The 12453-nt window shown below is 38.2% G+C and overlaps 1 protein-coding gene across 1 annotated transcript; it reads left to right on the top strand.

Moving 5' to 3' along the window:
* The first annotated feature begins 4174 nt into the window (after positions 1-4174).
* LOC121389309 (neuferricin-like) lies at positions 4175-12097 on the top strand. Its single transcript, XM_041520908.1, has 4 exons — positions 4175-4695; positions 5301-5441; positions 8635-8821; positions 11689-12097. Exons 1-4 carry the CDS (start codon positions 4359-4361, stop codon positions 11897-11899), a joined length of 876 nt encoding a protein of 291 aa, XP_041376842.1. The 5' UTR covers positions 4175-4358; the 3' UTR covers positions 11900-12097.
* Positions 12098-12453: the final 356 nt, after the last annotated feature.

Here is a 12453-nt window from a genome sequence, read left to right as displayed (position 1 = left end):
ATAGCGGCGGCAGGAGGGGTGGGGTGTGGGGGCAAAAACCTCAAATTCTGGCTAAAATAATAGATATATTCGGGCAAAATGTGCTAACCTGAGACCTTTTTACTATGTATTTCCATCAGACTATAATTCTAACATAAACTGAATATCATCAAAGTTTCGAAAGTATAAAATCAAACATTTCTTTACTGGAACATTATAAGTTGGATATATCTCCAAAAGACGAGACATAAATATATATACGGTTGAGTACAAGAGAATACTATAGCGGAAACAAAGGCACAAAACACCTTGAAACCTTTTACGTCAGTGCAAACTCCTGGACACAGGACACCTCTAAAACAAGACAGAGGGGTTTCACTGTATATCAGTTTATTTCCTTAGTCTATAATGGACGTATATATATAAGGCGTCGAAAGGAGGTGTGTGTGTGTGGGGGGGGGGGGGGGGAGAGACACTGGCCTTCCCAATTCTAAAATTGGAAGAGTACGGTGTGCGTTGCCCATCCCAACCCCCCACTCCAGTTAAAAATATGGATTTGAATATTTTATATTTATTTACTCCAACACAAATTGGTTTAATACGAATAGCGTTTATAACAATTATGTGTAAATGTGTGAATAAGTAATATATTCTTTTAAAAATATGCAGATGCACAGCTTTAAAACAATGTTAAAAAAAATTACTTACCTGATCCACACACTCTGTGTTGCCATTTGTCACACGAATCGCATTTTAGCGCTTCTTGCCGAGGTCGTATGAAACTTGAACAAAAATCGCACGGAAGGGACATGGCTGAAATGCTTATCGGGCAACGGGCAACTCTTTTTACGTGCCCCTATCCACGAAGGTTCAGGCACGCCCACCACGGATTTAGCCTCTGACTTCGCCAGTGACTAACTCCGGAGCAGGAGGGGGGGGGGGGGGGGGTAAGTTTGAGGTGGGCGGAATTTGGAATAAAGCCATTTAGTAAGGTCAACGCAAGCGCGGACCAAATAGCAGACACTTCGTAAACTTGAAGTACACCGAGTGGGAGCCGTGCTCTGATTGGCTGAATTTCGATTTCTCGGTGAAGCCTGTATTTTACGTAAGTCTACAAAGAGTAACTGCATCCAAAACATGTCCGGACTCTAAAATTTAACCTAAAATAGTTAAGACTGCTCAGCCAAAAGGTTTTTAAGGTGATTTTGAGCAATTGAACGGGCGCCAAAATAAAATGCGTTAGACTACTTATAAAAAAATAAACATAAGAATTTTGAACTGCTTCCAAAACGTTTAAAGTCTAACTAGCCCAATAAAAGAGGTTGGTACTCACGGAGGTAAAGGTTGGTATCTAGGGGGTTCCGATGTAGTCGTGGATGTCAAGGTGCGGGAGGAACTGCCGGTAATCGGAGTCTGCTAGCGACTTGGTGATTGGACGGTAATGCGGACCCGCGACGGTTTTTAGGACACGATGTAATGTCGGGTTGTCCATCTCCGGTAGTAGCAGACCTTGATTAAATCTTCCGTTCCGGCGGATGGTTACGCACACTGCGTTTTGTCCCTCCCGCATCTTGAGCCGGTGCACCGCGAATTCCCCCTCGTTGAGTCCGTCGGGTAGAGGTTGATAGGACTGCTCCTTAGGGCGGCTAATCAGGTGGCGTACATCTGTGAGATTGGTCTTCACCAGCTGTTGGTAACGCTGTTGGAGACGGCCGGCCTGCAGTGACCACCATCCCTCTGGTTCTGTCTCCGGCTGCGGCGGTTTAGAGGGGCGAGTTGGCTTGGGTGGAGTTGAACTCGGGGGAGTGTTCGCCTTCCTCCTCTTCACAACTGGCTCCTTCCGGGCCTGCGCCTCAACGGGTGTCGTCGGCAGGGTCGGCGACACGTCCGGAAGCGCTTGAGTAGGAGTAGGTGCAGGAGGCCGATTGGACGGGGTGACACAGATGGCTGTGTCAGGCTCGTCCAATTCGTCTTCTTCCAAGGGGACGGTAGCCGAGACAGCCGGGGCCGGAACCTCTTCTATCTGGGTCGTCTTCCTCTGGTGAGCGGTGTTCGGCGGTCTAACAGAAGGAGTCGCCGCCGGCGGTTTAGCCACCGGTTTTGACCCCCCCCCCCTTGCGCCGCCGCTGGCACACGTCTCCTCTTCCTCCACCTTCCTTTCTTCTGAATCCGGTCTCCGTACACCAAGGTCTCGGTTGCCCGTGACCCGGTGTACGAGACCCGGTATTCAAGCAGCATTCCATAAGTCTTCATCAGTCCCCCCCCAGGGGGGGGGGGGGGGGGGGGCAGATCGAGAGAGCAAGGGCTAACGTCCGTCATCATCGCGAAAATAGATTGGAATGTGAAATGCTTATGTCAAGGGAACCTTTCGAGACTGCAAATGAAGATATTTTGCAGCCACTAACGGTCTGCATATTTGTTGTTTTTACAGCGATTATACTCATCTATTATAAATCCAGGCTTTGTCAGTACTTGTTGTTGTTCTTTGAATTTACAACTGCGTGTACACTGCTTCTATTCCTAACTTTGTTGTTGTAAAGTTATAGTTCAGTCCACTAGCATGTTACAGTTCAGTTATATTTACTTGCTAATGTGATTACACCATTATTGGAGACCCCACACCTTGATGTGTTTACCTGCTTGCAAGAGCCTATTGTTCTTGGAGTTTAGTTGTGTGGGTGTGAATGTAGTCTCAATTAATGACACTGCATCAATTAATTTAATTCGTGTCCCAATTGTTTTATCGTTAATTTCTATCGCAATGTTTATTTAAAAAAAAAAATGTTCACCCAACCAGCCTCAGTGGTGTTGTGGGTAAGCCATCGGACATAAGGCTGGTAGGTACAGGGTTCGCAGGCCGGGGCCGGCACCTATGCCCATGACAGGCGTGCACTACAACAGCTTGCTCTGAATGTAAACGTAAAACCCTATGACCTGACGTGGCCAGGGTTCGCTGCCCGATACCAGCTCCCACCAGAGCGAGCTTTAGCGACTCGATGGGTAGGTGTAAGACCACTACACCATCTTCTCTCAAACTGTTCACTAAGAACTAACAATTAACTCACTGTCCAGAGCCTCGTTCCACGAAGCGATCACAGCGCTAAAATCACCTTAAGTGTATACAGTCGTTATACACTTAAGGTGATCTTAGGGCTAAGATCGCTTCGTGGAACAGGGCCCTGGACAGACAGCTCAGATAGCTGAGGTGTGTGTCCAGGACAGCATGCTTGATCCTTAATTGGATATAAGCACGAAAATAAGTTGAAATGAATGAATGAATGTTTACCCAACATTACCCTTTTAAAAATATTATAATATGTATTTTATTAAACATAGGTTTCATGCGTGCTCATTTTAATATTTATTTCTTAGTTGGTTTTAAAAAATAAAATTCATATTGATGTACTTACCTTGTTTGACACCCAATAACCGATCTCTATTTTTGTGCTGGGATGTCGTTAAAAATCCATTCATTCCATTCTTAGTTTTTATAATTAACAATTTGACAGGTTAATTTTTTTTAAACCACCCGGCCAAGTAGTCCAAATAATTTCCCTAGTGAGGTCACAGGCTGAGCCCAGGAGAGATGTACTTGAACATGCTAATTATATATATATGTCATATGTATGTATGTGTGTGTGTGTGTGTGTGTGTGTGTGTGTGTGTGTGTGTGTGTGTGTGTGTGTGTCTGTGTGTGTGTGTGTGTGTGTGTGTGTGTGTATATATATATGTGTATATATATATATATATATATATATATATATGTAATTTTTATTATTTCCACAAGCGGTTTGGCAACATGATCGATGGTGTCCATGCATCTTCATTATGAGTGTGTAGCCTGCGTGTACAATCTTATGCGGAACTGCGAGTCTGAGCAAATCAATCATGTGTCACTAGGCCTACCAGTTTAGAGTTGACCTAAAACTGTCTTTATATGTAACCTAAACTGCAAATAGCAATTTTAAATATGCAAGTGAGACTGCAGCTGCAATATTGACAGATTTCGTACGGAGCACTGTAAATCACCAGTAGATCGATGTGGTCACTAAAACGGTGCTGGTTTAACTTCAGTCATGGACACGAAACCTATTATATGGGTGATATCATCGCTTTAAACAATGTCAGGGGAAGTCACTCAAAATAATTTTTGTTCAGTCTCGACTATTACGTTATTATTGCCACGTACTAAAATGACTGTAGGGGTTACGAACTATAGAGATCACCATAAAATGATAAATATGGCAACTTTTGGTAATTTTTAAACGTGGAAATTAAATTACGTGATTTCCATTTAAATTCAAACTAAATTTATAAAATTACTTTACATTTAAGATATATAATAAAAAGATATGGACAGTTTGCTGTGAAATTAATTAATGATGTGTGGAAAAGTAATCTTCTTTTCATGTTTAGTTGGTTTTTTGGCTGTATTTTTATCTTTAGATTTCTTCATTCCATATCGAGAAGCTGCAGCTGCAAAATTACCTTTAAAGCTGAAGAGTTACTTTGACGATTTTGTAAATTTGTGTAGTTCCCATTTAGAGTTTTTGAAATATTTAACATTTTCTCCCAAACTATTTAGCAAAACGGAAGTAAAACGTTTCACAGGTGTAGATGGTGATAGTGTCTATTTAGCCTTATTAGGACGTGTTTATGATGTCACAAGAGGAAGAAAGCACTATGGCCCAGATGGTGGATATCATGGTTTTGCAGGTATTTACAGTAATTTGCGGAAAATTATTGAAATCTGTAATCCATGATGGTGTAGTAGTTACGTTATCAGACTTAAGACTGGTAGGTATTGAATCGCTGTATTGGGTTAACAAAAGTGAAACATTGGGCAACCAAATGGTCAACAGCTACTATGTCCAAAATACAATTTGTTTTCCTAAATGAAAAGTGAAAATATTTAAAGTGTATGAACCTTGTAAATCTTTGATTATAAATTCTTGAGTCAAATCATGACGTTAAACTTGGACAAAGTATCAAATTCCCTTTGTGGACCAATTCTCTGATTGTTTTTTCCCCAATCCCATCCATTGCTCCATGACTGGTATATCAAAAGCCATGGTATGCGCTGTCATGTTTGTGGGAAGGCACATATTAAAAGATTCCTTGTTGCTAATGGCAAACAAAGCGAAGAGTACATGTACTTGGACAGAATTACAAAATGTTTGATGATTAATTAAATAATGTGCTCTAATGATGATATTAAAAAATTAACAAACTTTAAGTTTAACCATACCATATATATATTATGTCACACATGTGTGCATGAAAAGAATTCCAGCGAAAGGAGATATGTTGATTTATTTCAGGTCAAGATGGCACTAGAGCATTTGTGACGGGTGATTTTACCCCAGATGGACTGATAGAAGATGTATCTGATCTGCAGCTTGAGGATTATCTTGGATTACAGGGATGGCAACAATTTTATGAAAAAGACTATAAATATGTTGGTGCGTCTGAATGTCAAATAAGTAGAATCTATCTCAGTATAGCATTCTGAGTCAGGTCATGTGTAATATGCATATAACTGTAGTTACACATACATAAGATTTACTGGGTTATTTCCTGTTGTACAGCAAGGGATTGTTTATATGCACTTTTGCTTGGACAGGACAGCACATACCACATCCTTTAGCATACAACCAATAAGAAAATGGGTCCACTGAAATAATTAGATTCTATGATGTCAGAGGTATACAGGCTCCTTTTTTGGGAAGGAGTTTGGGTCAGTCTTCTAGTACCAAAGGTCAAGGTATATATTTTAACCTCATAACAAAAAAGTGCAATAATAAAGACTCGTTTGGTTTGCTAATTAGACAGAGTTGCATTTGTGACAGAAGCTATTCACAATTAACAGCATTATCCCAAGGGTACATTTTCCACCCCAAACCCCCAACCCGCTCTCTTCATGTAGTCGGTTTTGGATCAACCATTGCACCACAACTCAACTGGTAGGTCGAAGGCTGTGGTATGTGCTATCCTGTCTGGGATTGTGCATGTAAAAGATGCATTGCTACCTATTGAAAAATGAGTGGGTTTCCTCTCTAACACTATATGACAAAATTACCAAATGATTGACATCCAATAGCCGATAATAAATCGTGCTCTAGTGGTGTTTAACACATTAAAGTTAGGACTTCATTTACAGGGTTGTGACAGGTTCCCCAAAATGAAAGAATCCACTCTATTTAAACACGGATAAATGTTTTCCACATATATTCAGAATTTCCGATTTTTTATCATCTGTACAGTGTTTTAAGATATTTTGTAACGTTGTTTGTTCATATGTTCGGGATGGTGCATATAAAATATCCTCTTCTACTAATGGAAAAACATAGTGAATTCCACTCTAGGACTATATGTAAAGATTACCAAATGTTTAATGACCAATAACCATTGATTAACAAATCAGTGTGCTCTAGTGGTGTCATTAAAGGCATATTGCCACGGATGTAAGGACCTTATTTGTCTAAACATTAATAATAAATTCAAAATTACATTCATTTTGGGATAGCAAACTTTGCTATTGTATCACCCAAAATTTACTACAATGGGGAGAAATCCGTGTCAACCCTATCAGCAAGTATAGTTTTTAAATTATGAACTGACACCATAATTCAATTAATTTTAGAAAATATCGTTAATAAGTGATGGTTATGTAGATGGATGAATAAAGTACTACTAGGGACAAATCAAATTTATATATTTTGAGGTAATACTTTGTTGGTCCATTAAATAGGTCAATGGTCTGTGGCAATATGCCTTTAAACAAAACAAAATAAACTTGAATATTTTTTAAAGACTGTTATACAAGCCTGTCCATAGGAGTAATCTTGGTACAGTAGGGCCATTCCGTGGTATTTGGTCCATGGGTGTGAACATTTTAAAATGATCTGTTAAACTAAATTTTTATTATAGCTTAAAGTTAACACCCTTAAGCGCGTACAAATATACTTTTATTGCCAATTTACTTATGTTTTATGGGTTTTAATGACAGTTTTATTTGAAAAAATAATTTTTGTAAGCCAGGACGTGACATTTGTTTTTTGGTAATATTTCATTACTGTTATGTCAAATTAAAAAATTATATATCAGGACATCATATCTAAAATATACTGCATATGAAAATACTTCTTTCCCTTCTTTCATATCATAATTAATATTTTAAATTATTTTTCAAAATACACATGTATATAATGTCACATCCTGGCTGATTTGACATACAAAAGTTGGTTTTATTTAAAAACTATTTTTCAGAAATAAAAATCCTTTTTATTCTCCTTCTTCTCAATGTTCCAAGTATAAATAAAAGGTATAATGATGAATGGTTGTATTAAATTATTAAAATAACCACCTCAAACTTTGAGCCAGGACGTGACATTGAGCCAGGACGTGACATTCAAGATGGCAAGTTAAACTGAGTAAAGATTAAAAATGTATTAAATCTCTCTATATAGAGAAACTGGCAAAACTGACTAGATAATTCACATGTACCTAAAAGAAATTACTTTTATTTTAAATATTTTTGCTCTCACCATCAAGAATCAGAAACAAAGAAACTGGATGTTTGGGGGAGCATGTTCAAATATTTAACATGGATTTATGTAGATACAAAAATACAGTTATCAACTAATTCTATGCTTCTATGTTTTAACCAAATAATGATTTATTGATAATCCACCAATTTAAAGAATATTGTATTTATACCAAATGTTCCATTCTGTGAATCCAAACTGGTGTACACACACAATAAATATTGTGTCAAAGAATTGTTCAAATACAATGTGCTGCTAGAATCTTAAGTTTATTCCTTGGCAGATACAGGTATCCAAACATGAATTGGATTATATAAACTAACATTTCTCCAGTAAAGGATGTAACTGATAAAGATATATGTGGGAGATAAAACTTGGGTTGGGGGAATTCAAATCATTTGTATCATTGAAATCCTTGCTATTGTCATCCATCAACAGTTTATATTAATATACATTGTTGATAGTTTGGCCTATCAGATAATGATGAACAGAAAGAAGAAACTGTCCAAAGACTATAATTTCTGTACTGACTGGGGTTCATATTTTGAATTCCAATTAAATCAGATGATCATAAAAATACCAACAAAAGACAAAATATAATAATATATTAATTCAAAAATATATGGTAAATTGCAAACAAGAATTCTACAGAATTAAATGTCTTAAACTTATTCAGTGTCATTGATAATGCATCTGAAGATATCTATTTTTAAAGTAAATGTTACATCATAAAGAATATATTTTTAGTAAATTGCTATATGGCATTTAAAAATAGACTGGATATTGTGTTAAACATTCTATCAGGAGAGCAGAGTTTTGGAGTTTACTGCAGTGTTAAAAAAGTGAAGTCCATTTTTGTCACGTCCTGGCACATTTTACTTTTCACTTTGTAAGTCTTTTTTTTTGTTGACAAAAACAAAATTTGGCCTGACATGCTTATACTACTATATGTAATGAGTCTAAATGCAAATGCAGTTTTATCATTTATAAATAGGAATTTTAGTGAAGGAGATCCTGGCTTAAAAAATTACCATGGAATGGCCCAGTACTAAAATTTCCTCATTTGTTTTCGTTTCACGCTTTTATCTCCGTTTCATTTTTCGTTCAGGAAAGCTTGTAGGTCACTTCTATGACAAAGATGGCAACCCAACAGAAGCCATGAACCAGTACTTAATAAAACTAGCAGAAGCCAAATCAGAAAAAAAAAAGGACCAGGATGATGCCAGGAGGTTTCCACCATGTAACTCGGAATGGAGGCAGGACGAAGGCACACGATTCTGGTGTTCCACACTCAGGTAGGAAACACGCTAAGGGCAGTTTCAAAATCGATTACATGGGGTGGGGGCATTTATTTAATGTACCTGCAACTCTCAAAATAAATTGTAACCCTCAAAATAAATAGTATACTGATGGAAAGAAATTGTAGACCAAATTTAATTCACAACTAGCGTAGTAATGTCTGTATTTCATACCATGTTGTAATGTGGGATTGAATGTCTGTACTGTTGAATGTGCTGCCTATATATTCCCAGTCAACTTAGGACAATATGAATTGATTTTTGATGCAGTCATTATTTCTTGTTGCTATCTGTGTGATCCTTTATTTCTTTCCATCAGTATATTTAAACCATGTATGTATAGGGAAAATGCAGACCCCCTCAGTATAAAGTAATAGTTATGATGCCTCCAGTTACCCTCCCTCCCCAACTGACCCCCAATGTGATCTATTCTGGAACAAGTCTAATCATTTATCACTGCTGTGTAATTCCTTTTACTAGGTACATGTAATACTATGTATATCATTGTTCTAAAGATAAGCCACAGTGGGCTCAGTTCTAGGATAGGTGACTATGGGAATAGACTAAGAAAATGAAAGAAATGTTTTAGTTAATGACACACTCAACACATTTTATTTACAATTATATGGCATCAGACACATGGTTAAGGACCACACAAATATTGAGAGAGGAAACCCACTGTCGCTACTTCATGGGTTACTCTTTTTGATTAGCAGCAAGCGTTCTTTTATATGCACTATCCTACAGGCAGGGTAGTACATATTACGTCCTGTGATATACCAGTCAAGGTGCACTGGCTAGAACTAGAAATAGCCCACCGACGGGAATCGATCCCTAGACTGACTGCACATCTAACGAGTGCTTTACCACTGGGCTATGTTCCGCCCATGGGAATAGACATTCTGAGTGCTGTAGACATTCCCAGTGTTGTAGACATTCTGAGTGCTGTAGACATTCCCAGTGTTGTAGACATTCTGAGTGCTGTAGACATTCCCAGTGTTGTAGACATTCTGACTGCTGTAGACATTCCCAGTGTTGTAGACATTCTGAGTGCTGTAGACATTCCCAGTGTTGTAGACATTCCGAGTGCTATAGTCATTCCAAGTGCTGTTGTAGACATTCCGAGTGCTGTAGACATTCCAGGTGTTATAGACATTCCGAGTGCTGTAGACATTCCGAGTGTTGTAGACATTCCGAGTGCTGTAGACATTCCAAGTGCTGTAGACATACCAAGTGCACTATAACTGATCTATATCAAAGCCAGTGATATCCTATTGTCAGCCCTATTGATTGCGATTTGTCAGCCCAACAAAAATAGGAATGTTTAAGACTAAAGTTGTTCCGATTTATGTGTTCTCACAGTACGATTCAGTCATATGCAACAAGTTGGTGTGATCAATCACATAATGAGAAAGCCCCTTTATCAGTAAGAGTAGTATAGGACATTATCAAGTTTTTTCTGACATATGTCAAATTTTGTTACTTTCAGATGCATTTAGGGCCAGTGGCCTTATACTGAATAAAGTTTGTCTGTCTGACTGTCTGTCTTCAGTTCTGCAAAGGCAGCCCATGTAGATTAGTTGTTTGTCTAGAACATTGTGTTGGAATCTGTTAAGCCTAAAAATAAGTTATGCCATCATCATTGTCAGTATATTCAGGGCTTCTAGAATTGTTATAAAAACCACTAGCCGTGGGATCAGTGATTTTAAAAATTTACTAGCCACAGTCAAAAATTCACTAGCCCTACTTTACTTTAAATTAATACAGTTTTACTAAATAATAGGAATAATCAGATTTGTCATCTAAAGAGGGAGATAGAGCTTAAAACCACTAACATTGGGGGTGGGATGAATGCAGTATATTCATATTTACAAAATAGACTTAACTGCAACATTTGACCCCCCCCCCCCCCCCCCCACCCCACCCCTATAGGTAGTACTAAACCAAATAACTTCCGGCTGGTTCAAAGTTCGAGGTGCACCCAACTTTTGATAGAGAAGTGAACACCACAAGTCCTGTGATTGGTTATAAATGTGAGTGTGTTGGTTGTAAAAAAAATTAGTTTCATCTGGGCTAAAAATGTATGCAATTTTATTTCATCTAGTACCACTGTGTCAAGTAGCCTTGTGCTTGGAACATGTATGGGGTATCTGTAAAAAAAAGTACTCAAATTTTGTGCGGAACTAGTGTAGTCATAGACGCTACCCGTTATCTCAGAAATGAGCAGCTTGACACCCACTTTTTTGTGATTCACTTTAAGGGTGAGGGGTGGTAGTATTTGTATCCATGGCATTTATGTCGATTGATACGTTGCAGGTAGGAGTTTTAGCCTCATATGTTACTATTGTCGTCTATGGGATTTGATTTGGTAGTATACACCCTAAACAAATTCACTTGCCGTTGGGCATGGCAATAGTAGTTATTTACTAGTCCAACATTGAACTTCACTAGCCATGGAAGTGGGCTACCATAATATAGAAGCCATAATTTATTTGTTATAAACAAAGGTGAGACATGTGCATGATTATTCTGCTTTTTGTTTGTTTTCAGTTTTGTAGCCATGGAATTGTTGACATATGCCCCATCAGTAGTTTTAGCCATTTAAAAGTTTACCTTATTGTGTCTGACTTTGTTATAAACAAGTGATGGTTATTAACAGTAGTATTTACCAAACAGCAAATTCCACTCTATTTCTCTTCATTTTGTAGTGGTGGAATTGAGCATTTCTGGGTATTCAAGGCCCATCAATATTTTTAGCCATTTTGTAAGTTACCCTTGCTGTGCTTGTCTCCATTATATGCAAGTCATCGTTATTATCAGTAGTATTTATAGCAGACTCCATTCCATTTCTTTTCATTTCGTAGTGGTGGAGTTGAGCGTGATTGGGTCGGTGTGCCTCGTCAGTATTTCCAGCCTGGTCGAACGTACCCTCGCTGCGCCTGTGTGAGGACAACAGGGCCACCGTCAGGGCAGGACGATCTTGCATTGCACGACAACCGCGGAGACCTGGACAACCCTAAATTAAAACTGTACGATGGGTGTGAGCCCACCGCAGAATCGTGTCATGTTCCGTAATGGTGCCTTTTCACACTGATTTATTTATATGGACTTGTTAAATTTATGTCATGATGATCTTTTAAAAACCCAAGTCATCTTTTTATAAAAAAAACAACTATTTTGCTACAGCTTTTTCTATGAGTTTGTATGTTATTTGTAAATAATGTAATAATATATTATTTAAAAAAAATGGCCAATAAAAAATTCTGGGCTATGCATTAAATGTTAATTCAGGTTGATTTTGTTTTCAGTTGGTCATATTACATGTACCATTTGTAATAAGGTGCATGAGATCATATTTAAATTGATAATGACTTCATTGTTTTTTTTGGTATGTGCTTGGTCGGGGGAGGGGCTTTACCCAGTATGATTTTTTACCAAGGCGTGGTCATGGACTCCAGCTTCAGGGTCAAACTCATGCCTTGAAACATTTACGGGTTGATAGCTCTGCAGATCTACATTGCATGTTAAGATCACCCATATACCGATGACATGTTGTGCCAATTTGTACTATCAAACAAGCGGATCTTTATTTGGTCTGGAGACAACCTAGGCAGATGGCACATTCACCT

This window comes from Gigantopelta aegis, chromosome 3 (genome assembly GCF_016097555.1).
Source record: "Gigantopelta aegis isolate Gae_Host chromosome 3, Gae_host_genome, whole genome shotgun sequence".
Classification (NCBI taxonomy): domain Eukaryota; kingdom Metazoa; phylum Mollusca; class Gastropoda; order Neomphalida; family Peltospiridae; genus Gigantopelta; species Gigantopelta aegis.
This window is presented reverse-complemented; position numbering and strand designations above follow the sequence as displayed.